We start from the raw sequence: 23,880 nt of genomic DNA, 5'->3' as shown, positions 1-23,880 counted from the left end.
GTTCACTGTTTAGCTTGTGAAAATGAATATACTGGAAAGACTTTAGAAAAGTGTGGCATTCATCTTACAAGGGCAATTTTAATCTATAAAGTCTGCATCTTTATTTTTGGAACTGAGACTGAATCACATGTACAGTCTGTCCAAATGCTGGTGTAGATGCCACATGGGTTTAAGTTTTTTTTTTGGTATCAGGTATGAAATGAACTTTAAAAATATGGATATGAGGAAAAAACTCTTTCTAAATACATTGCTAAAATTCAGACACCATGACACAACATCAGTCAAAGAATACACCAACATAACTGTTCTCTTTCTGATCAGTGTATGCAGCAGTCTGTAACTTACTGGCAAGGTAACCATGTCCTCCACAAGCTTCTCGGCACTCCTGGGCTGCCTGCTGAGCAGTCCAAGAAGACAGTGGTTTGCTGGCAGCAGATAAGGCATGAATCTCACGTCCCAAATCAGCCTTTGTGAGAAACAAGTTACAAGTGAGTAATAACTTTTACACAAAGTAAGTTTGTGACCAGTTAAAGCCATAGCTACGTGTACTGCTTTATAATGAAGAGTAACTAGCAATACACACATAAAATGTTCTCAGATCTGTGTAAGGGCAGAGCATATTTTTTGCTACCACAAAAAGCCCTGCCACAACTGAAAAACCTTCAGCACTAAACTTCTTATATGGGACAGCAATAATTTGTGCCAGGTAATGGACACATGGGTACATCTTAACTCAGATGTGCCAGCTGAGATGGCATTGCATGGGATAGTCCACTGCTTGCCAACCTCTTCCTCCCAAAGATGGAGACACAGGTGGTTGAAGGTGGCATGTCCAGAGAAAGCTTCTATCCCCTCTGTGACATAAGCAATCCCTATGTCCCCAGTCAGCAGGGGGATATTTATAACATTTACTTCCTTACATGGTTTTCACTGATCTTTCAAGCATCAACTTTGCAAAGAGTAGGAAAACTCAAATGTAGCCCCTCAATTTCCACAGAACCACAGTAGCCTGCATTTACACTAACTCTGTTGGCCCTCCTTTGAAAATGTGTTTGGAATTCCAGTGTCTGGAGATAGTACATTGATACTACCAAAGCTTGTTTAAGAGTAACTCCCTGCTTGGTTGTTTTTGTTTGTTTTTTTCTTTAGATCTCCTGTAGAACAAAAGGAATTCATAAGGATTACATTCTTAACACTGTCAACTACCAGATTTTTTTCTATCACAATTTTTTTTTCTGATAGCCACCATTTTGCCTAAGATTAGCAACTGCACTGGAGACCTCCAGAGACAAAATATCAGATTAAAAAAATCAAACAGATTCTTCTGTCGTTTGTGCAAAGAGGAGAAATTAGAATACCCAGACATTAGTACACAAATCTTTCATGAGCTTTATTTTAGCTGAAAAAAGCCTGAGTGTTTAAGTGAGATCTGAGCAATACGCAGCCAGTGTGTAGGCCCTAACAATTAATATTGTCAAAAATTTAAAAAATAAATAAAATGTATATGCTATAGAAAAAACATACTGCAGTTATTTTGGTTGAGAATCAGTCCTTGCACAGAAACTGATGGATCAGACTATTTCCTCTGTAAAGGGGTGACTTCCAATGGTCTGACTGTGGATGAGAAATTCAGCATTAAGACTCAAAAGTCTTAACTTTTTTCTCCAAAAATATTTATCCTAATGCATGAATATGAATTGCAAACTCAAGCCAGACTCACAGAGTCTGTGCAGGAATTAAGAATAGTATAATTTCAGAAAGTCTTTGACATAGTCTTTGATACCCCCTGCAGTATCATTTACAACAGTTATAAGCTGAATTTGCATTATCATCATATATTTATGATAAACAATTCTGCAAGGGAATGTAACCTTAAATCCCACAAAAATCAATAAAACATTAACCAATCCATCAAAACAAATTTGGATGCTTTTCTGAATGCTACTTTAATCATTACTTTGTATGCACCATATTTCTGAGACATTGCCCTAGCATTCTTGATTGTAAGATACTAAGACTTCTAAGTAGGTCCTTCATTTAACAATTTCCAGTTTATTATAGTAAGAACTCAGCGAAGAAGTAATGTGTAAATATCTCACCTGTCTCTGGCTCCTTTGCTTTGTCAATAAGCCTGCATAAAATTCTACAAAGTTCTCAAACAGGGATTTGGAGAAATAATCTAAGGCATATGCGGCAGCCAGATAAGGAAGAAGACGCCATTGCTAGAATAAAAATTAAATACATTTGATTGCAAATTGATACATATTTTTTATAGCTATATATATGCAACTATCTTATAATACTGAACCAACCCATACGTTTTTACTTTGTTCAAACTGGAAAACTGTTTTATGGAGACGAGAACTTAACAATAACCATCTATAAACATAATTATGTTTAATTAAGTGCAACTACACACAAGTTACAGTTACGCTATTCTAGTTCATGCATTTTGTGGATTTGTATTAAACATTCTGTTAAACCAGTGCAAAAGTTCACTGAAGCTTTGGGGACTAACAACCTATTTTTGCCCTGTATTTACACAATGTCTGCCATGCTGGGGCCAGTCATGATTCATGTGTTTCTTCAGTACCAACATGAGAGAGGCTGTGACTATTTCACTTGCTTGTTCATTGCTGAATGTACCTTAGTGCTGGTTGTATCCTGTGGAAAAAACAAAACAGGGCTAGAAAGCAGAGAAAAAAGCATCTTTCCTGCTCCATGCAACTTGGAGCCCATGAAGGAAAAGAGAAAGTGCTTGAGGAAGCTTTTGTGGTACAGCAAGAAGGGAATGAGAGGTTCAGCAAGCAGAGCCCACAGAACAAGTCAAAACTGAGAAAAAATTGAGAGACTTGAATAGTGGGAAGCAGACCCTGGCTCATTCAGAAGAGGTGGAAAGAAGGCAGCATTTGCCAGTTTGTAGAAACCCATGAAATCTTCCAAAGTTGCAAGACTAAGTGCAAACCTGGAAAGAACTAGCCACTTTGCAAGGACAAACTGGGCAGGTTTGTTTTCAGCACTTCTTATACACTAACATTTCTCATTCAGCATTTCTTATACACTAACCTTTCTCATTCAGCAGATCTGAGTTTTCTCTATTTCCCAGCTACCCTACATACTCTTGTTCTATTTTTTCAGAGCAAAAGGTGTTTTTCTCCTGCATAATCTGCAGAAGAACATTGGTTATATTCCTCTTGAAATTAGTGCTAGCTCGAGACTTCATCACAATGAATGTCATTGATTTCTATCTTCTAAAGTATAAAGACTAAAAAAAGGAAAATTAACACAGCAGCAAAAGAGGCACTGACGTTTTTAAACAAATACTAGTTTCTACATCTGCAGTACTTTCACATGTGTACAGAAGACAGTCTTTCTCTGAAAAGGTTACCATTTTAGAAGACAAACATTTCTAAGTACTTCAGAGAAACAGGAGTATTTTGGGTTTTGCTATTCCAAGAACTTATGTCAAAAGCCTGATCATGCCAGGAGAAGGTCTTGAGTTGGAATGAAGCCCCCCAGCTGCACTAGAATGACACTTCAGATGACACAGAAAACTTTAATCTCCCTAACTTCAGTGTTGCTATTTTGATCTGTGGTAGCTCTGAATCTGCGTTTCATTACATAAAAGTCTGTAGATGTGAATTCCAAAGTATTTACCTGTGTTTGGTACTCAAGAACAGGTATTTCTTCATCATCAGTTGGTCCAAACTGACGGCGAGCTGCTGAGAAGCGAATGGCTATTGATAAGGCAAGCTTTAAATTGGTCGTGGAAAGTGCCGTGATCAGAATTCTACCAGTGGACAAGGATCCCAGAGCTGCACTAAAACGCTCTTTAACATCCTGAATGAATAAAAGGCACAGACTGAATAGTGAGGCTAACATTTCCTTTACATCCCCTATAAAGATACCACCCTGGTAGGATGATCAGAAGCTCAGAGGATTGGCCAATTTTGTTTCTCGACACATTCAGATAAGGAGTTCAGGCAAGACTCAAAGCAGTTTCTGTAAACTACTTCGGGATCAGTGGGGTAGCACAAAGAGCAGGAAGTCAGTAAAATCAGTAAGGTGAGTTGAGACATCTCTGAAAGGCAATTAAAAAAACAGCATTCTGACTATCTCATGTGAAATCGTCAACAGCCTTATTTAAGTCCAGGTATCTAGTACTTCCCAACATGAGAGGCACATGCTCTATCTCTTAACCTGCTTATACCTTTGTATATTTAATGAACTGTATTAATGAAACAAAACCTTGATTCATACCTTGATTGAACTTGAGTACTTCCCCTCAGCTGTGACATCTCCAGCTATATTCAGTATGTTTTCTTTAGGTATCCTGACATTGTGGAATGTGGCAAATCTGTTTAAACAAACACACAAGCAATGTAAAATCTACCCTGACACACTCTGATGTGTCTACGTTACAGAAGAAAGGTCACAACAAAGACACGATTGCACAATGATCTCGGGCATATCAGTGAACTGAAAACAGTGCCCATCAAGCCAGGTAGGTAATTTTAGGAGAGTATGCCTGGGAGAACAAAGGCTTTCAGATTCAGAGCAGTAGAGGAAATTCAAGATGAGAAATTATTTGTTATAACTCTTGAGTTTGGTTTTTTTTTTTAAAAAAGATGATGCTTACAAAACCAAAACAAACACCTCATTGACTCTAAGGGACCATTTCAGCAGCTTCATAAGTAGAGAGGTAAACAACTAATAGAAGGATTAGCAATGTATTCTGTTTGAGAGGAGGGACAGGTAAACTTATTTGTTAGAGACCTTTTACAGAGGCAGTTTGACAGACACTTTCACCAACAACCCAGAAACCTGAACTGAATTCTCAGTCTGCATGAATTTAGTTAAGTTACTTAGGTTGATATCTCAGCTATTGAAAAGCTTGGGAAGATGAACAACTTCCATCTCCTGCTTAGAACCTGACTGGGCCATTCTGATGCCTAGTAATTCCCTGCCACAAACAATTCTGCTGAACCATGTGCTTTACTGAGGTGTTGTTCAGTCCAGTCTGGAGACTGCTTTGGAATAGAGACACCGTATATTTTTATGAGTCTAAAATATAGATCTGTGAGGATCATTCATGTTATTGCAATACAAATGAGGACATAGCTGAAATAGTGCCCTGAGAAGGAACTGAATGGAGAAATTTTCTTTGTTTAAACTCAGACTAGGATTTCTGTTCCCTGGAATGTGGCATCTTAAAAAGGAAGAGCAAGATAACCACAACCTGAATTGTGGTGCCCTAGCAGCAATAAAGAAAGAAGTTGTTAGAATAGGCAGAATGTCCTGAGTATTCATATTCTTCAGGAAGAAAGTGTATGAACTGTTTCACCCAAATGGGCAATACAACTTGGCAAAATAGCAGTAATATCAGCTCCACTCACGAATATCTCAGTATCTAATAGCACTTGAAAAGCTGTATTTGTAATCAAAGCAAATTCCTTCTTCCTGCCAATACTGGCTGATCTATTTAATAAGGCTCATGAGAGCCAGGTCTTTCACATTAATAAATTACATAAGGGCTGCATTGCTGCATGTGCTTTAAAATTACGAGTTGTTTCCAGGGAAACATATCTGCATACTGAATTTATTCAGCCTTAGAGATACACAGTATTTTCGGACTTAGCCACAGAGAACAGCATGCTATCCTGACCAAGAACCAGCTGCTTACTGGCTTTAACGATGCTAAAAAGTGCTTTATTAAGTGCCAGTTTCAGTGAGACAATGCTACTTTGCAAGAGAAGCAAATTCAGAATTTCCAAAAATCTGATTTCCATCTTCGTTAGTATTTTTTTCGCATCACTGAAAATAAAAAATTTCATTTGAAAAAGATCTTTTGGTTAAATTCACATTCTCTGCTCCCTATATCCCAAATAAAATCCATCACAACTAAAACTGTATAGCAACTCCAATATTTTTAAGCAATAGCATGCATGTTAGACAGAACTCGAGCTGTTTAATTATTATTGCTCATTACTTTAATTACAGGGGAGTGTGTGTGGCAAGGTTTAGGTCCCTGGTTCAGCACTCTCTTTTCTTAGTTATGGTACATCCATAGAACAACAAGTTGCTTCCTCCTAGGAGCTTACAATCCAAGCATAAGGCAAGAAGCTACAAATGTGTTCAAACAAATGGTGAGGCAGACACTAACTACTGAAGAATACTTTCTTGATATGATACCTGCCAGTCACAGCACACTAGCAGCTAAGCATTGGCATTTTTTTAGAAGCTGTTAGAGCAAATGAGAATTTTAAGGAGGAATCTGAGTGATGAAGGTAAAGGGAGCTTCATGGGTATTTATAAAGGATCCCTCCCAAGTAGGAAAAGATGCACGGAAGAAAGCAATGAAATATTATTTTTAAAAGCTATTGAATGGGTGATAAAAACTGGAATCATAAACCAGACTAAAGGAAGAGCTGATGTAACAGAGAGATGACACAATCTTCGGGGCACAGATTAGGAAGAAATTTCAAAGCGCTCCAGCTCTTGGGTCTTCTCTTTGCAAATACATATTTGAGGCATGTTTAGTCTTGTGTGTGATGAACAGCAAGATTCGTGGTAGTAAGGACAACGAACAAGATGGCAAATTGTCCTTTTGTGTTTTACACTGTAGTGATTAGTTCAATTCATTCAGCAAAGCTGTGCAGTTGTAGAAAATTATTTATATTGATAGATGCTTGAAAGTCTAGAGTTCATAAAAAGCAAATTCAAATCTACTAATATATAAATCTATATACTAATAACCTACTTTTAGGAAATTCAAGCCTACTAATATTGAACATGTGACAGATGTGTGCCAAGCAAAACGGCTTCCAGAATGATCTAAACAGTTTTACCCACCTTCACCTATTGTGATACAATCCCAAATAGTTAAATCTAGAGGAATTCTTTTGTTGGAAAGAGCAAAAACTCATATAGAAAGTTTTATTATAATCTGTCCAACATAAATATAATGTAGCTAATTCTGTACCACATAAGAGATTACTTAGAATTATTTTGATTAAAACCCACATATATACCCTTCTTATAACTCTTTTCACAGCTAGTGAACCAGAATGCTGTATTTCCAATCATTATATAACCTATTTTCTTAAAATGAAAAGTTCAAATAACAGTTTTTGAAAGTTTAGATTTTTTCCTTGATATTGTCCATTACAGTACATGATTTCCTTCTTTTTCTGTAAGCTCCTATCAAAATAGACACCTATAAGGTGGCAAAAACTTTAAGAAGTAAAACAGAGAGACAGAACTAGCAATTAAAAAATCACACAGAAAATTCCCATGTGTAAAGAAATAAGATATATTGCCTATAAGCACCAGTGTTGAAAATAAAAGCAGAACCTTACAGGACCTAGGAGTTAGGCGACCTTGTAAGATCATTGCCAACTGCTGTTACGCTCCTTCTCCAAGAACTTTGCTATTTGAAAATGTTAGACTGGCCAATTTGAACTTGAGATTGGAACATATTAAAAATAAATAGTAAGATTTAATGAAGTCAATGATCGCATTTCTAATGGTTACTAGCCTAGAAAGCATAGTGAATAGACACGGACCACATCTGTCAACACATTTAGGGGAAAAATCTTAAAGAATTGAAAAAATATCTTAGAATAATGGAACTGTATACAGAGTCATGGGGATATCATGTACCAGCAAGTTTGGAAAATGGCTAAATTTCACATGGTGATGACAAGACCATAGGTTTGAAAGCCACCCTACTAGGGCCTCTTCTGCATAGCAAATACTGTGACTGAGATTAAGACCTCTGAGCAAGACAGACAGATAGCTGTCACTTTAAATATGTATCTATAGCTATGTGCAATTTTGCATTATGTAGCCCACAGGTAAAAAAAAACTGTATCACATAGATTTCTACCTAGATTAGCTAAGCAGAGTGAAGCTTTATTGCAATAGTAGCATTCTTGTTTGGGTTCTTTGGCCAGTAGTTTAGGGAACAATTCAAGCAAAGTTAATCTTACTGACTTTAAATCATGCAATGGTAATTCATCTGGTGTGCAGTAATGCTGATAAAAAAGGAGCAGCTGGAAAAGCTATGAGCTCCTTTTGCCAGTACTAAATTAATAAGCTGTTACCTATAGTACAAATAGCTCAAACATGCTTTGGTGAATTTCAGACTCACTAAAATGCCTTTCCTGCCAGCTTTTGTTATTGCCTATGTTAGAGATGGTGCAGTGACAGTTCCTTCCATTCTTCCAGCCAGAAACAGAAAGCAGGTGAATGGTATTGGAAGGCTGTGAGTCAAGTGATCTCACGGTTGTTTATGGGATACAGTAAACCTTGGGAAGAATAACACTTCAGAGGTTTTGTGAAAAACTTGCAGAAGGAAAGAAAACAGCCACATATTCCAGACTGAAACTCACAGAAAGGTTAGAGTTGAGGATAGAGTTGAGTTACAGAGAAGCTGGGGAAAACTGCAAGGCAATATTTTAGCTCTAGTTTCTACAATCAAGGCTCTAATCTAAGAATGCAGCTCTGTAACATTAATGCTCAATAGCAATGATAAAATAACATAACATTTTATAGGCCTCCTAATCCTATCTTAATGGACTTCATGGACACACAAAGACCCACTCACCCTAAAGTTCTTATAGTCTATGTGCCAGTCTTGCAAGGAGTTCTGGATGTGCAGACTCCTGCAACTCTTGAGAGCTTACAGAACTCTGCTAAGGAAGAATAAAGGTTGTTTGAAGTTCACTGCAGATGCATGCGAGGCTATATTTCTGTGGGTGATAAAACAAATGTGTGACCAGATCCGAATCTACCTTTCCCCGTTAGCACCATCAAGTCCCTGTCAGTGTGAACTGGCTATGGCTACAGTTTTGACATACATGTGAGTGACAAAAATGAGGGGGTAAGACAGCACGCTTCAGCAATGTGACTACATCTTAGCAAGGTGCACAGCACTGTATATACCCATGTAGTGTCTAACCTTGACTGTAGAAACTAAGTGGAGAAGGCAAAACAGGGAAATACCAATGATTCCACTGCAAAAATCACTGTTTTGACTTAAATTGCAAATATGCAAGATGTGTCTTGCAAAATATTTGGTTTAACTGTGAAAGTGGCACTGTTCACAAGGCTTGAAGTATTGATGGTACTGTATTCAGATAATGTAAGTACATTTACAGGCATTTTTAACATTTATTTTTATTTTACAGCTGCTTCATTACTATTGCAATTGTTTGTGACTCTGGTCAGAGGCTGCAAGACAATAAAAACATTAAACAAGCATAAGCTTGTTTAGTTGAGAAGCAGGACTGATTTCTACACTTGGCTTTCTTATTCACATCCCTGTACTACCCCTTTCCCTGTACCGGAACAGTCTCTTCTGTGGCCTTGCAGTGAACCAGACCTGACAAATGATCTGGTTGAAGACAGCCAAATTTTTTTGTTGGATTAGTTTTCAGGCAGTTCCAGTTCCCTAGCTGAGTCCCCTACACATCTCCATAAATGTTTGTCCCAGTACAAAGAAAAAGACAGTGTGGGAGGAGAAGCAAACAACGAAAGAAGCTGAGTATGGAAATTATCTTCACCAAACTACTGCTTCAGATTGTAAGATGAAGCTCCAAAGACTATTTAGGTTTCAACCATGTATTACAGCTCCTATCTTCCTAGTGAAATAACTGCAACCATTGCGAAATCTAAGTAAGAGTTAAGAGGATAAACTAGGAGACAAAAACACTTTGAAGGACTAGACTTTCATTTGTCTGCCCTTAAACTAGCAGTAGCAGAATCTTAATGTATTATTGGCACTGATACTCAAATAGTAACCAAGAAAAAAAAATATGACATTTAAAAGTCATCTGTAAAGGCTTGCATGTTGTGTGATGGATGCCATTTTCACCAATACACAAGGAATTGTACTGAAGCTTTCAGAACCTGCAGTCTCTTTCCAGGAGGGATTATTTTATACCATTTATTGCTTTTCTGCCCAGTAAATCCCCTTTACCCATTTCCTCTTGGGTGTTTTGTTTTGTTTTCAGTATCCAGAAAACTGAATCTGGCCTCAGTGATTGCTAGAGAACATGCTGAATGTCTTAGCATGTTGTATGTGTGGAGAGATTGATCACATTTTAATTGTACATGAAAGGTTGTTAAACAGCTAATAAAAAACTTCAGTTTTCCAAAGTCCATCGTTATAATTAGATACAGTTAACAATTCTTCCCCCAGAAAGACCCTTTTCCCCCCTGCAAAGAATTCAGTTAAAATAAATAGCTTTCTGTCTGGCAGTGGTTTGCTGTATCTTTGATAGCTTCATTTCACTAGTTCTTTCCTTATCATAGGTTTTGTCTGCTAAACAAACTGTATACACGTTATCAGTGGATACAGCTGAATGAGCTCAGAACATGTTTACAAAGACAGGCGTGTTAAGCACCACTTCAGAAACACAATTATAACTGATTTTCAAACTCTTGCAGATTCATTTGGGCATCACTTCTATTTCTGAGTGGGGAAAGCAGCAATTTGCTGCTAGTTACAACTCGACATGAAATTGGTTCATCACTGATTCAGTGGCAATCATTTACTGACGTGCACTGCAGTAATGGGTAATTTTGGTAATGTTACATTGGCCAGGGTAGGAAAAAAAAAAAAACCAACAAAGGGAAGAAACAGAAATGCACATCAGCACTTACCCAAGCTCTCGCTTTATGTCCCTCCTCTTATGCCTGCCATGAATTTTATTGAAAAGCCCCTGGATCCCAAATACCCAGAGTTTTTTCAGTCATCGTTTTTTTCCTCAGCTACTTCCATTTTGGGACCTCAGTGAACAGCATATTTCAAAGACTGCCAGAGCACTAGCAACAGGTGGACATTTTTATATTATAAAAATAAGGACTGAAGCACTTGCATCCCCTGGTGGCAGTCTGATTTATTTTTTGGTAACAAAACACAAAACCAGTCTAAACTCTCCATAAGAAAAATAGGAGTTCTATTTTTAACCATTTATCTATTGATTACACAAACTGTTGTAAATGGCAATGAAAGAAAAATATTTGAAAATACTTTAAAGTGATTTTGTCTCTTTTTGTCAGGGTAGGTGAAGTTACAAAGACTTGCAAAACCCATGTGATTTTTGGACATTCCAATTATGAAGCTATGAGAATTATTTGGAAAGACAGAAGGAGCAGGCTAGTCAATTGGATTTACACTGCAAAAATTCCCACATTACTTCTGAAATTCTTTCTGTTACTGAAAACATTACACTCTGCATTAGCAGGAAACCAGCCTTCAGCCAAATGACCCAAGAGATTTATTGTTTTCCAAAGCCAGAAGGGACAACTACAATCACCTACTCTGTTCTCTTACATAGCATAAATCAATGGCATTTTCCAAGGAAGGTCTGGAATTTCTTTCCCATGTCCCTCAAAAGTGTTCAGGAGCTTAACTCTCTGTACCCATATTGCAAATTAGTAACATAAACTTCTTGAAGTAGAGGAACAAAATCTGGTATCTCTGCCAGAGATGTCACACTCCGATCTTCACTCTGACTATTTACCCTGAGTGTAACTACATGGAAATATACCCGATTTAGTAAATGTATATGGTAGTTGAACCAGACTTCACACATACATTCAAAAAACTTGCAAAGCATGCAGCAGAAACTAACACTTGTAGTCATAGCACAATGGAATATTTTCTCGTCACTACATACAACAGGCTTCTATACTGCAAGCTGTGCTTTCTCTGGGATAAGCTAGGATATAAGATTACTAAACCGCTTAGGAGAACACCTTGACAAGGCAGTGTCCAGTGAAATGTCTCCCTGTGAATCTTGGCATTTTGCAGATCATGCAACCAGCATTGCATTTTCTAGAGTGGCACAGCTTTTCATCCCTGCAAACAAATGCAGAGCTATGAAGCTACTACCTCTCCAGTCCCCATCCAGGCCTTTGTGCACCTCTGAGAAGCAATGTGTACAAGTCCTGACATTTTTGACAGCTCAGTGTGAGCAGGAAGGTTGCAAAATGAAAACTAGTTCTCTAGTTCTTTTGAACCATGTTGGCATCTAGCCTCAGACCTCTCCAAAGAAAATAGCTGAGGTAGATCAGGAACACAGGCTCCTAGAGTTTTCAGCTGAATTAAGGGTATCTATTGGTAACCTTGGGCTCCCTCATCCCTCTATCTCAATCTGCAGTTGCTGTCTTAAACGGACTGTCTTAATCGATACTTAAGAGATCTAGGTACTTGACTGGGACTCCTCAGGCACTGCTGTTAGCAGAAAATAATAATATTTTTTTTAAAGCAGCATATACAAAATAAACAGAAAGATTAGAATGCCCTATGATTGCTTTAAATGACATGTGATGTAATTAAGATAAGGGACTCCATCTGGCATTAAGATAGGAAGTCATCGGTATCTCTTATTTACAGTGTATTATGTGAATTATCATTTCAGATTATTCAGTTATTACTGATATTTTAAGAAATGCTCTATTTTTTTCCCCACGGATCAACGGTTAAATAGATTTTAAAATTACATGCATTTTTATGTTATGTGACAAGCACACTCTTCTCCTTCTTCATGTTGCACATGAAACTGTGCTGCAAATTAAGAACGAACAGCAGAATTTGAACGTTTTTACAGGAATATGAAGCTGAATTACATTTAGATTACTCAGGCCCATGTTGCTGTGCCATCTGGTGGCTATTAGTCCATAATGCAGATGCAGGCAAAAATACCAAAACCCCAACCCCCTTCTTTTCCAGGCCTTTTCTCACATTTTTCCTCTGTAAAACTTAATTTTCTATATTTTTTTTTTTAATTTATTTCATCTGTGTCTTCAGGCAACAGAGAATCAATGAGAATGAGCTACATAAACGCCAGTGCTGTTTTTGCCACCAGAGATTATTTGGGATATCAGGAGAAGGCTGGTACAGAAAACAAACTACAGAAGACCTATGACCTTCTGGAAAGCCAGTCAAAGCCCCTACATTTCAAAGCAGGATACCTTAGGATGCTACTTTGTTTACTACAATGGCATGTTATGAAGGACAACACATATGACTGTAACAAACTGAATCAACAGGAAGAGGTAAATTTGAGGCATAAAGAAGTCACCCCACCACACTCCCCCTTTACTGTTTTAGGTCTCTGTCTTTACACAGATATAATAATGTAACTAATGTAACTAACACAGAGGTTTAAATAATTATTTTTACATAATGGCTGTTTTAACACAGAAATCTACCTCAATTTCCCCACTGTCTCTCCTTGAAATCAGATGACTTTGGTTAGTAAAGTGGAGACACAGTAAGGCCACTGAAGTCCATAACTCAGCAATGGAGCCCAGGTTCTTTTTTATTTCAACTGTACACAGAGAATACAGAAAAAATAACTAACCTTCTCCTTTTGTCCTGCAGTGAACAGGATTAGTCCAGAAATCCCATGGTTTAAATAAGATAAATACCTAGTTTCTCTGCTGGGTCTCATTAATCTTACATCTTTACTAACAATGAACCTCGTGGGCTGGAAATTGACAGACAAAATAATTAAGGGCTTACACCCAGATGGGTGGAGAGGCTGATTAAGTTCTTTACTCAGAATTTAATGGATGTTGGGGTTTTTTTCATTATTATTGTTGCAGAGCCTATGACTGCAGGAAAGCTTGGGGATACTCACAGAGTATTAGTGGCACTTCATATTCTAAAAAGTGAGAGAAGCAGAAAGACTACAGTTGTTCAGATAGAAAATACTGAAATTCAAGATTTTCCAATCTGTTGTTTTTTTAGAAATACCAACAACTTAAAACTACTAGCGAATACCTCAGAAGGAAAGACAGAACTGACACAGAAGGATATTTGCACCACTACAGTGTGATATAATATAGAATGTTTCCTCCTTTAAATGGATTGACTTACCCATTATCCAACCCATTCTGCCCAAGTTTCTTTCCTATGTCACCTACCATCACACCTGGCACTGGCAGGAGAGTTTTTGTATCTCGAATCTGCACAGAAGTGGAACGAAACATTATTTCAGTTGTGGAACAATGAAAGTTATTGATTGAACTTTTCAAACAGTGAAAACATTCCCAAAATATTCTGTATTCTGTTAATAATGCTTGTTGTGGTTTAACCCCAGCCAGCAACTAAGCACCACACAGCCGCTCACTCCCTCCCCCCCCCCCCCCCCCAGTTGGATGGGGGAAGAGAATCTGAAGGAAAAAGGTAAAACTCAGGGGCTGAGATAAGAACAGTTTAATAGAACAGAAAGGAAGAAACTAATAATGATAATAACAATAATAAAATGACAATAATAATGAAAGGATTGGAATATACAAAACAAGTGATGCACAATGCAATTGCTCACTACTTGCTGACTGATGCCTGGTTAGCGATCCCCCCCAGGCCAACTCCCCCCAGTTTATAAACTGGGTATGACATCACACAGTATGGAATACCCCTTTGGCCAGTTTGGGTCAGCTGTCCTGGTTGTGTTCCCTCCCAACCTCTTGGGCCCCTCCAGCCTTCTTGTTGCCTGGGCATGAGAAGCTGAAAAATCCTTGGCTTAGTCTAAACACTACTTAGCAACCACTGAAAACATCAGTGTGTTATCAACTTTCTTCTCATACTGAATCCAAAACATAACACTATACCAGCTACTAGAAAGAAAATTAACCCTATCCCAGCTGAAACCAGGACAATGCTAAAGAAAGCTCTTGGTTTTTTTCAACAACATAATCCTGGATCTAACTTGTACCTTCGTATCCTCTCCTTCAGGACATAGATCCCTTAATGAAAATTACTTTGGCAATATGACACTAATTACATCACTGTGTTAAATATGCATTAACAATGATGACTAGCATTGAAACCTTCTTCAGGTGTACACAGACATAGTAGGAATCAATGGAATTTTTATGTAACAATCGGCTTTGAGATATTCCCCAATTTTGTAATAAATTCTGTTCAGTCTGCAGCTAGTTCATTTTACTATGTATAACTTCTCTACTGCATTGCCATATTTTCTGATGCTTTTAATCTTAAACTGATCTCTGTGGTAGAAGCTTGAAGATTTCATGCAGATTGGCCTGCAGCATTGGCAGACATAAATCATCTTAAACCTCAACCAAAACTTTCAGGACTTCATATAGCATAGGTTAGTTCTAACTATATAGGTAGTGTGATAATCTGGAGGCTTTTCAGCTCTTTGGTATTTTTCAGAATTTTTTGCAGAAAACTGACAGTATAAAACTAGCTGTACAACCATCACAAAATCCATGAACATTTAAAAACAGTACACTTGTTACAATTGCAATAAATGTGGAAAGCATTAATTAAAGAATCTGCTGGTCAGATATACACAACAGCATAACAGTAAGTCTTTAATTTGAACCCACCCTCCCCAAAAAGAAAAAAAAGATAAGCGGTATTTCCACTCTACCTGTACAATAAAGGAATGTAATCCTTGGCACTGTCCGTCAGGAGTATAGAGCTGGGCGTACACAACTGCATGAGTGGCATGTTTCCCCATATTACCAACCCAGAACTTTGCAGCTTCAAAGTCAGGAGTATTGATGATAAATTCCTGTATTCAGGAAAAGAAAGGAGCAAATTATATAAATCATAAAAATGAACACACGGCTATTTTGGTTTTTTTTTTCATGACCATGGTAATGTTTTGAAAACATTAACTGCCAGGGTTTCATTCTATACTCCACTCCAACAGCTGAGATCTCTCTTATTGTGTTCAACTTTGGAGAGAATACATGTAGCTAGGAAAAATTTAAGAGCTGAAAAAGTTCATTACTTTACTGTTAAGCCTGAAATTCAGCCTTTTAATTGCTCATTTAAGCAGTTAAAAAAAGTAAAGCAACGTGATGGACTCAGAAGCATTTCCTAGATCTTAGGTTAAGCTGAGCTGTGAGTCCACATGAGGGACTGCGAGGGCTGTTTCAGCTGTGAGGGCTGAATTCTATGCAGGGACCACCTCCTTCTTACACAGTTTTGTGTGGAAAGGAAGCCTGGCTGACAGTGTGAAAGGCAGTGCACTTCCGAGTTTGGACAAGTGGGGGACCATGAGTAGTGGGAATTCTGAAGAATACATGTATCCTGAAATTTAGACATAGCTTCAGCATTCAGATTTTTAGATTCCAAATAGTGTGCTTTCTGGATGTAAAAGAAATCTGAACTCAGAGCTCCATGATGTTAACAGATTTAGTCATTTCAGTCACTTTTACTGCAGTGCACTCATCACCAGCATAAAACTCAATTTATTTAAATGGAACTTTTCAGGCTGCCAAACTCACGAAGTTGTGGGTTTGTTTTTTTTTTCTGGAAAGGGATCCGATTGTACATATTGCATAAATGATCACTAAATTGCTTGTATATGAAAAAAATGCAGACTGGGATGTTGTCCTACTAAAGAATATAAAATCTTATGTTTCAAATCTAATATTCTCATTTCTCATTCTTTTGAAGCCACTTCATGATGTAGAGATATGAGTGACATTGTTGACAGTAATAGCACCCAGTTCTGTACATTACAGTGCAATAAAATGCCACATTCTTTGGGGGAGATGATGAGCATACCTTCTTGGGACATGAAATAACTCATTTTAAATTCAACTTGGCATAAACCAAGCATGTACATGACAAAGAGAGAAAGTTCTATCAGCCTCCTCTCTTAACTTCTATTTTCTTCTCCCTTAATGTAAAACTACAATGAGTTTTATTCATTTACTGAAAAAAATGTTAGGACAATGAATTTATTTCTGCAGCAGTGTTGATTTCAGAAAACAAATTATGAATAGTAAGCAGTATCCTAATGGAAAGAGCAGTTTATTGCTTTGTTCTTTCGGTCTCTTCAATAGTCTTGTTACCTCTTTTTCATATTTCTTTTTCTGATCCTCAGGAAATAATCCTAATTGTCATATATAAAGCCTTCATATTTAAAAACAAAAGACAATTTAATCTGCATGTCCAACTATTCCTTAAGAGACACAACAAAGGTGAAGGCTATCCTTATTTTATATCACAACCAGAAGCTAAATTAACTATTGGTTCAAGAAAACAGAAATTTCTGGATTTATTGTAAATATTGATACATGATAGACAACCATTTCACTTTCTTGTATTTTATTCTGCTGGAATGGAATCACTTTCCTCTTTTTTTCGAGTATTCCAGGTATTAAATGCACTGCTTTACAGTAGTCAAAAATATTAATGTAGAAGACTTGTTTTCAAAACACTGGAAAGTTGTGTGGGAACATGCTTATCTGTTGAAATCCCCACATCCACCCTTAACTGTATTCTTTGCAGGAATCCATTTATTTTTCTCTTAGAAATAAATGAAGGGGAGAGAGAGCTGTCTCTGAACTGAGGTACCCACAGCACCTGAAGTATGATATGCTTGTTTCTTTTGGTTTTCTTGAACAAGGGCTTCCCCAAAACACTCTTCCCTCCAATGTATTTGACTTTTTTTTTTTTTACATTTGGAGTTGAACTTGATTCTTTCTTGTTAATCAAAGAAATCCTTGAATCATTCTGTCCTGTTAGCAAATAACAGCATCTAACAGTGTCAAACATCATTCCTGTGCATTAAGGACTAACCTGAGTGTTATGATCAAATGTGGCAGTAGTCCGTATGCCTTTGGTATTAGTTCCATGGCTGAGTTCTGTCAGAGCAAAACATCCAAAAATCTAAATAAGGAGATACAAGGCACAGTTCAAGACTACTTTATTACAGCAATTAAAATGGTAAGATTTTCAAATGATTGCAAATACAGCTATTGGAAAGTAACCTGCAATTGCAAGAAACCAATCAAATGTAACCTTAAGGCTACGACATCATGCCTACAGTAGGGTTAACAGGTACCTTTTTCCTTTGCTGATGGCTGACTCAGGCAGGTACAGATTATTACATCCACTGACAAAGTTTTCAGCTGTCTAGGTTGAAAGAACTGTTGCGTGGTGAAAACTGTCCACTCTGCTTGCATTACAAGCAGTTCTGGGAACTCCCAAAGTTAGGAGAAAAACAGAATAAGGCTGTTTATTTTCAAAATTGCGAATAGCCTACATTATTGAAGGGGATGAATTTATACCAGATCAATGTATGCATACTCTTGGTTCTCAGCAGCATTTGGGAACGCTGCCTAGTTGAAGCCACACTGAAATGTGCATACTGGAATCCTTTACTCTAGACAGGTTTGGCCTGTAGTACATACTCTTCAGTAGCAAACCTTTGAAAAGCAAATGAGAATAAAAAAACCAAACCAAACCAAAACAAAAAAACCTGAAGCCTCAGGCAAAATTATTCTGACAAATACATATCCTGAGGCTTTTGTGTAGACTGAGAGTCACTGAAAGAATTCATCCTGATCTTTAACATGGGGTATCAAATCAGAACTATGTAGCAGTATATTGCTGTCTATGACCATACACATAACACAGAATTTCAGAAAATTACATAAGCAAGGAAGGTGAATGATTGGCAAAAAAAAAAAAAAAAAGATAAGAAGTGATAAAGAATAACAAAAGAAGCATGAAGCTCAGTTTGGGTGCGGTCAGCACATATATCTTGCAAAATCAGAAGGTCAGGCCAGACAGTGAATGTTGCCCACATGACCAAATGGCATAGACAGGAGAAACTGTATAGGATTGGCTCTTTCTGTATCAGATAGGCTACACTTATTCTGCAGGGCACTTGGTCCTGGAGTTCACTGGGCTCCCTGTGGTGTTTCTGTGGCATTACGACATTATTATTTTCCATTTTATAGCATCAGAAATGGAATATTTATACCATCATGGCAAGGATATGTGTTACACAGTGTATGATGTAGGTGTGGGAAGTAGGAGTGTCTGAGCACGCAAAACTTGCTAGGATATACTCTCAAAAAACTGTGGACAGAGACAAAACTGGTGTAGTGTCATCTATATTGCCTTTTGGGAGAAGTCCACTAACTTTGTCTGCATGTTAACTTGGACAGTGTAAGACAGATCCAGACAGTGCCATAATGGCTAGCAGTGAGGATAGTCAGGGCTCAGTGCTTGCATCTGCTCGTTGGTCTTTTCTTTCACTATTTAGAAGTACCTAGGCATGTAAAGAGATCAGAAATAACACAAGCATGCAGGTAGTGCCATGGTTCTGACAGTGCACTGTTCTCACAAGTTATAAGAAAAAAAAATCACCTCCATGCTATAAACCTGTTTCACGAAGTCTGCAAACCTCTCAGAAGCACTCAAAATTGTACCTGCAAATACCTGTAAAAACAGAGAATTATGAATGAAATCAGTGACCCCATGATGGGAGTTGCACGTACATAATAATTTGTAATAGTGATTTCCATTAAAGAGACCAGGGAAAGCAGGCTGCACAGTAAACAACTATTTAAGACTATAGCTGGAGGAGGTAAGTAAGGATTTAATCTTGTCAAGGCCTCTTTACAGAGGACTGAAATTTTCACAGCTCTAACCTATTCAAGCCTTCATTGCAAACTCTTAAAAATGCTTAATAAGCTCACTTTCCACTTGTCCTTACCGATAGCCCCTTGAGTAAAGTAAAACTTTAAGACGATTCTAGTTTGGTTTATTGCAAAGGGATTAGGAACTGAAGATAGCTGCTTCAAGATCAGACAAGAACACTGTTTTTAAAGCTACCTTCAGTTTTTCTAGATGGATATTCACATAACAAAATTAGAACTCCCAGACCCTCCGCTGCCATGTGAATAGTAATAATGAATTAATTCAACCAATATTATTTGCCCAGCTATGTCAAGCATTCTTTCTGAGAGACTCATCTAGGAAGCAACTGATGAACAGAATCCCAGCCACTGATGTCAGTGAGAAACTTTACACTGGTTTCTATTCCTTCTGGATTCTGCCCTGAATCAACACACTGAGGGTGAGGCAAGAGAGTTTCTGATACCTGTATCTACAGCAAAGACATAGCCACCAAATAGGACCCAACAACCAAGTTCTTTGGCTGCTACTGCCCTAGAGATGAAGCAAAGGAGGGGACAAAAGAAGGTGGAACTGTAGGCATCAAAATATCTTTCTGTAGCTCTGTCTATACTGCTCCACCTTTACTTTCCAGGTGGGATTCCAGTGGAGACAGGTCTTAATGACAAAGATCTAGTAACTTCATCCCATAGCAATCTGATTCTTCTAAATAGTTAAAATTAACTTCATTTTTGAAAACAAAGGACTGGGAAAAGATATAGCTTTAATAAAATAGGCAGAAAGCAATGGAATTACACTATGATGAGACACTTACATTCAAATATACACCACTATACCTTTTGAACTGTACTTACACCGCAATGTAAGAAATACTGGAGACATGGAGACCAATCGTACATTCCTATACAGATGACCATATTAAATATCTTTAATGGGTTCTCTATGATCTCTTGCTGAGTAAGAAAATCATACTCAAAGAGCCTTTTACAGCGCAGGAATGTCAGCTCCTGATATTTCTCACGGCACAAATCTTCTCCAGGACAACGTGCAAAGAGAGGATCACTTTCCAGAGCAGAGAAGATTCTGTTCTTTAGGGTGAAAAAACTGACATGAGAATGTTGATCTAGGAGCATTAATGAAAAAAGTTATAGTTCTTCTAGGATAATACTAAGCCTCAAATTACATCATTTGATAGGAAGATGTAAATTTATAAAGCCAAAACTCCAGAGAATTAAAAAAATATATTTAAATGGTCTGTCATTATATACACAGTTCATGCAGCTAAATTTTATGAAAGCTCCTTTGGCATGAAGCAATAAGTGTGCGACTGATTCACTCTGAATGTAAGACAACAGTATGGTAAAACTTACTTGCTTTTTACAGCAGCTTCATAATTTCACTATACGAAGCTGCCGGCAGGATCTAAAGGGCAATGGCCCTCAGTCTGAGAATAAAGGTGAAACTCCAGGGGTTACATTCAGTTAGAAATATGCCATAATGGTAAGGACATTAAGCTACCACAACTGCTCTGTTCCCAGATGAAAGCAAAAACGTACTCCATTTAATGGAACCATCATATGCAGCCATTCAATATGGGGATGTGCATCTTTTAATGTTTTAATTTGGATCTTTTTATTTAATTCGTTAGATGATATACTATGGCATTTTTTTACTTCAGATCTCTGTGTCTTCAAGATATCCACATCTTCTTAATTGTTTTTCATGTAATTTAGAAAAAAAAGTGCAGTGCCTTAGGCAAAATCTTTATAAAAGGTTTTTACAGTCCTTTCCTCCTCTCTGAAGAGAATGACACAATAAGTAGGAAGAAAACCAGCATTCCTGTGCTTTTCTTTGAAAGGTAGGGTAATTCCCTCTTATGGAGGTTGACCCTGGCTGGATGCCAGGTGCCCACCAAAGCTGCTCTATCACTCCCCTCCTCAGCTGGACAGGGGAGAGAAAATGTAATGAAAGGCTCATGGGTCGAGATAAGGACGGTTTAATAAAGCAAAAGCAAAGGTCTCGTGCAAAAGCAAAGGAAAACAAAAGATTCTATTCTCTACTTCCCATCAGCAGGCGATGTCTGGCCACTTCCCAGGAATCAGAGCTTCTGTACAGGTATCAGTTGCTCCAGAAGACAAACATAAATAACAAATGCCCCCCCTTCCTTCTCTTTTTACTTAGCCTTTACTGCTGAGCAGATGTCATATGGTATGGAATATCCCTTTGGTCAGTTTGGGTTAGCTGTCCTGGCTATGTCACCTCCCAAGATCTTGCCCACCTCCAGCCTACTGGTAAGACAGGGGGTACGCTGCTGTGCAAGCACTGCTCAGCAGTAGCCAAAACACTGGTGTGTTACCAACATCTTTCTAGCTACCAATACAGACCACAACACTATGAGGGCTGCTATGGGGAAAATTAACTCCGTCTCAGACAGACCCAATACACCTTTCTCAGTATGAACAATACGACCTGCTCACACAGCTTTGAAACTCCCTCAGACACAGGGCACTTCTGGTTTTTCTACGCTCTTAAGCGTATCAGTCAGATGCAGAACAAGGCATTTCTGATTTCTCTGATCTACCTTCTAAGATTTTAATAATTCTGGTGAATGTTCAAGATTAGCTTAAATCTGTGTAAATCTACACCACCTTCAAAAAAGTCAGTTCTGTCTCCTCCTACATCTCCAAGTCATGCATACCCACACCATCTCTTGTGCTGCAATTAACCTCTTTTTTTTTTTTGGTAGGGTTAGCTTTCAGCAAGGTAGGCATGCTAATCTGTCCAACTGCAATGCCACAGAAGCATTAATGCAAGCACAGAAGATTGCAGGAAATTATGTCAGTGAAAGGAAGACAGATATACTATGTTTGACAGTGGCATGAACTTAGCTCAGCTTAAGTGCACTGTAAAACCATGGGATATATGATTTAATGTAAACAGTACAGTAAAGAAATATGGTAGAATACAGTTCTTTCTGTTTGAAATGAATGCTGTAATATAGCACCTGCTGGTCTCTGTACTGATGTTCAGTAATAACATGAGCCTTATGAGACAGCAAAGTAGATTGCTTAAAAGTTCAGTTCTGCTCTGAAAATTGGATGTGCAAAACCAATTTCTTCACGCTGCATATCTACAGATTATTATTAAATGCCGTCCCTTTGAAAATCACATACTTGCTTCTACTGATATCTCCAAAATTAACACATGCTTACAATTCTTGCAAAGATTACCTTAAGCTGGATGATATCTTCACCATCTAGTAACACTGCCATCTCCTTCCAGTTAAAGGAAGCTTTTTTACGATATTTGCAAAGTGGTCCTTTAGGGAAATCTGGTAGCAAAGTTTCCCATGAACTTTGGTTGCCAGTGGGTTCTTTCAGATTCAGTGTAGGTGCCATTGTTAGCTAAACTGCATCAAACAAGGAAAGATATATCACAAACTGAAGCACTGCAGATGTCTCATTTTTAATAATAAAAAGAAATCAAAAGGGTTGTTAATTAAATCCATAGACTTGTTAGAATGTATGAGTACAGCAGCGCAGAGCCAATTAAAACCTTGCCCTTCCATTTTTCTAATTCAATTCGCTTGGTACAAGATAAGAAGAAAAATGCCTTTGATCAAATGTAAATGAATAACATGGTCTTTGTTATTAAAATATGAGCTAAACCTTTTGAAATAAGCAAAATATGAAAGAGGGACACCATTGGTTAATATTCCATAATAAGAAAAGGGCATCGATGAGATAAAAGATCCAGGCAAAAAAATAACATGTCTTAAATAACATATTGTGAATAATTGTTAACTCGCTTATAACTTAAATACAAAATAGTAAAATATGAAAGCACCCAAACATGCATACAAAGCCTTGTCCAAATGCAGGAGATGCCTATTTTATCTCCACATTACTAGTTAACATTCCAACAACTTTTAACTAAATGACATGTCGGTTATATGTTAAGGTCTGTTTTTATATAATTGAAGTGATGAGCCACTGTTCATGCATAAACACAAGCCAGAAGACATCAGGGAAACAATAGGAACTCTGCTCTTATCTTCCACTGGTTGAATATATGAAAGAGTAAGTGGGTAATAAAACCTTTATTTCATGTACTGCAATTGCAAGAAACAAACTTCTGTAAAATTCTGCATATTTGCATCTCCTTTGCCTGATTTAATCTTGTCCAGACCTGGGCTAGCTCCCACAGATCTACTTGCCTATGTGAGCACTATGCTACCAGGGTGTATCTGCCCAGGCCTTTAGGAGTGTGGCTCAGAAACAAAGAGGTGGCTTTACACAGGGGAAACATAAACACCTCCAGCCCTGTATACTATTCCATTGCTTTGATATGGTGAACATTTAGAATTGTTAAACCAGAGCAATATCAACATGCTGTCTGTCACTAACATTGACTTGAATAGAACAGGCAAATGGGACAAGCAGGAG

At 37.7% G+C, this 23,880-nt stretch overlaps 1 protein-coding gene across 7 annotated transcripts in view; it reads right to left on the bottom strand.

Moving 5' to 3' along the window:
- Positions 1-23,880, bottom strand: part of ACOX3 (acyl-CoA oxidase 3, pristanoyl) — a 38,223-nt gene that overhangs the window by 11,800 nt on the left and 2,543 nt on the right. For all 7 annotated transcript variants that reach the window (XR_005932072.1, XM_030025189.2, XM_030025009.2 and 4 more), the window contains 10 exons: positions 22,666-22,844; positions 20,290-20,523; positions 19,166-19,237; positions 17,588-17,677; positions 15,420-15,563; positions 13,895-13,983; positions 4,261-4,357; positions 3,658-3,840; positions 2,100-2,222; positions 346-466 (listed from right to left, as the gene is read on the bottom strand). Coding sequence is in view for 6 of the 7 variants with exons in the window: in XM_030025189.2 (XP_029881049.1) it covers positions 346-466; positions 2,100-2,222; positions 3,658-3,840; positions 4,261-4,357; positions 13,895-13,983; positions 15,420-15,563; positions 17,588-17,677; positions 19,166-19,237; positions 20,290-20,523; positions 22,666-22,833 (1,321 nt within the window). In the remaining variant the exon portion in view is untranslated. The remainder of the gene's footprint in view (positions 1-345; positions 467-2,099; positions 2,223-3,657; positions 3,841-4,260; positions 4,358-13,894; positions 13,984-15,419; positions 15,564-17,587; positions 17,678-19,165; positions 19,238-20,289; positions 20,524-22,665; positions 22,845-23,880) is intronic.

Source organism: Aquila chrysaetos, chromosome 1, assembly GCF_900496995.4.
Source record: "Aquila chrysaetos chrysaetos chromosome 1, bAquChr1.4, whole genome shotgun sequence".
Taxonomy (NCBI): domain Eukaryota; kingdom Metazoa; phylum Chordata; class Aves; order Accipitriformes; family Accipitridae; genus Aquila; species Aquila chrysaetos.
This window is presented reverse-complemented; position numbering and strand designations above follow the sequence as displayed.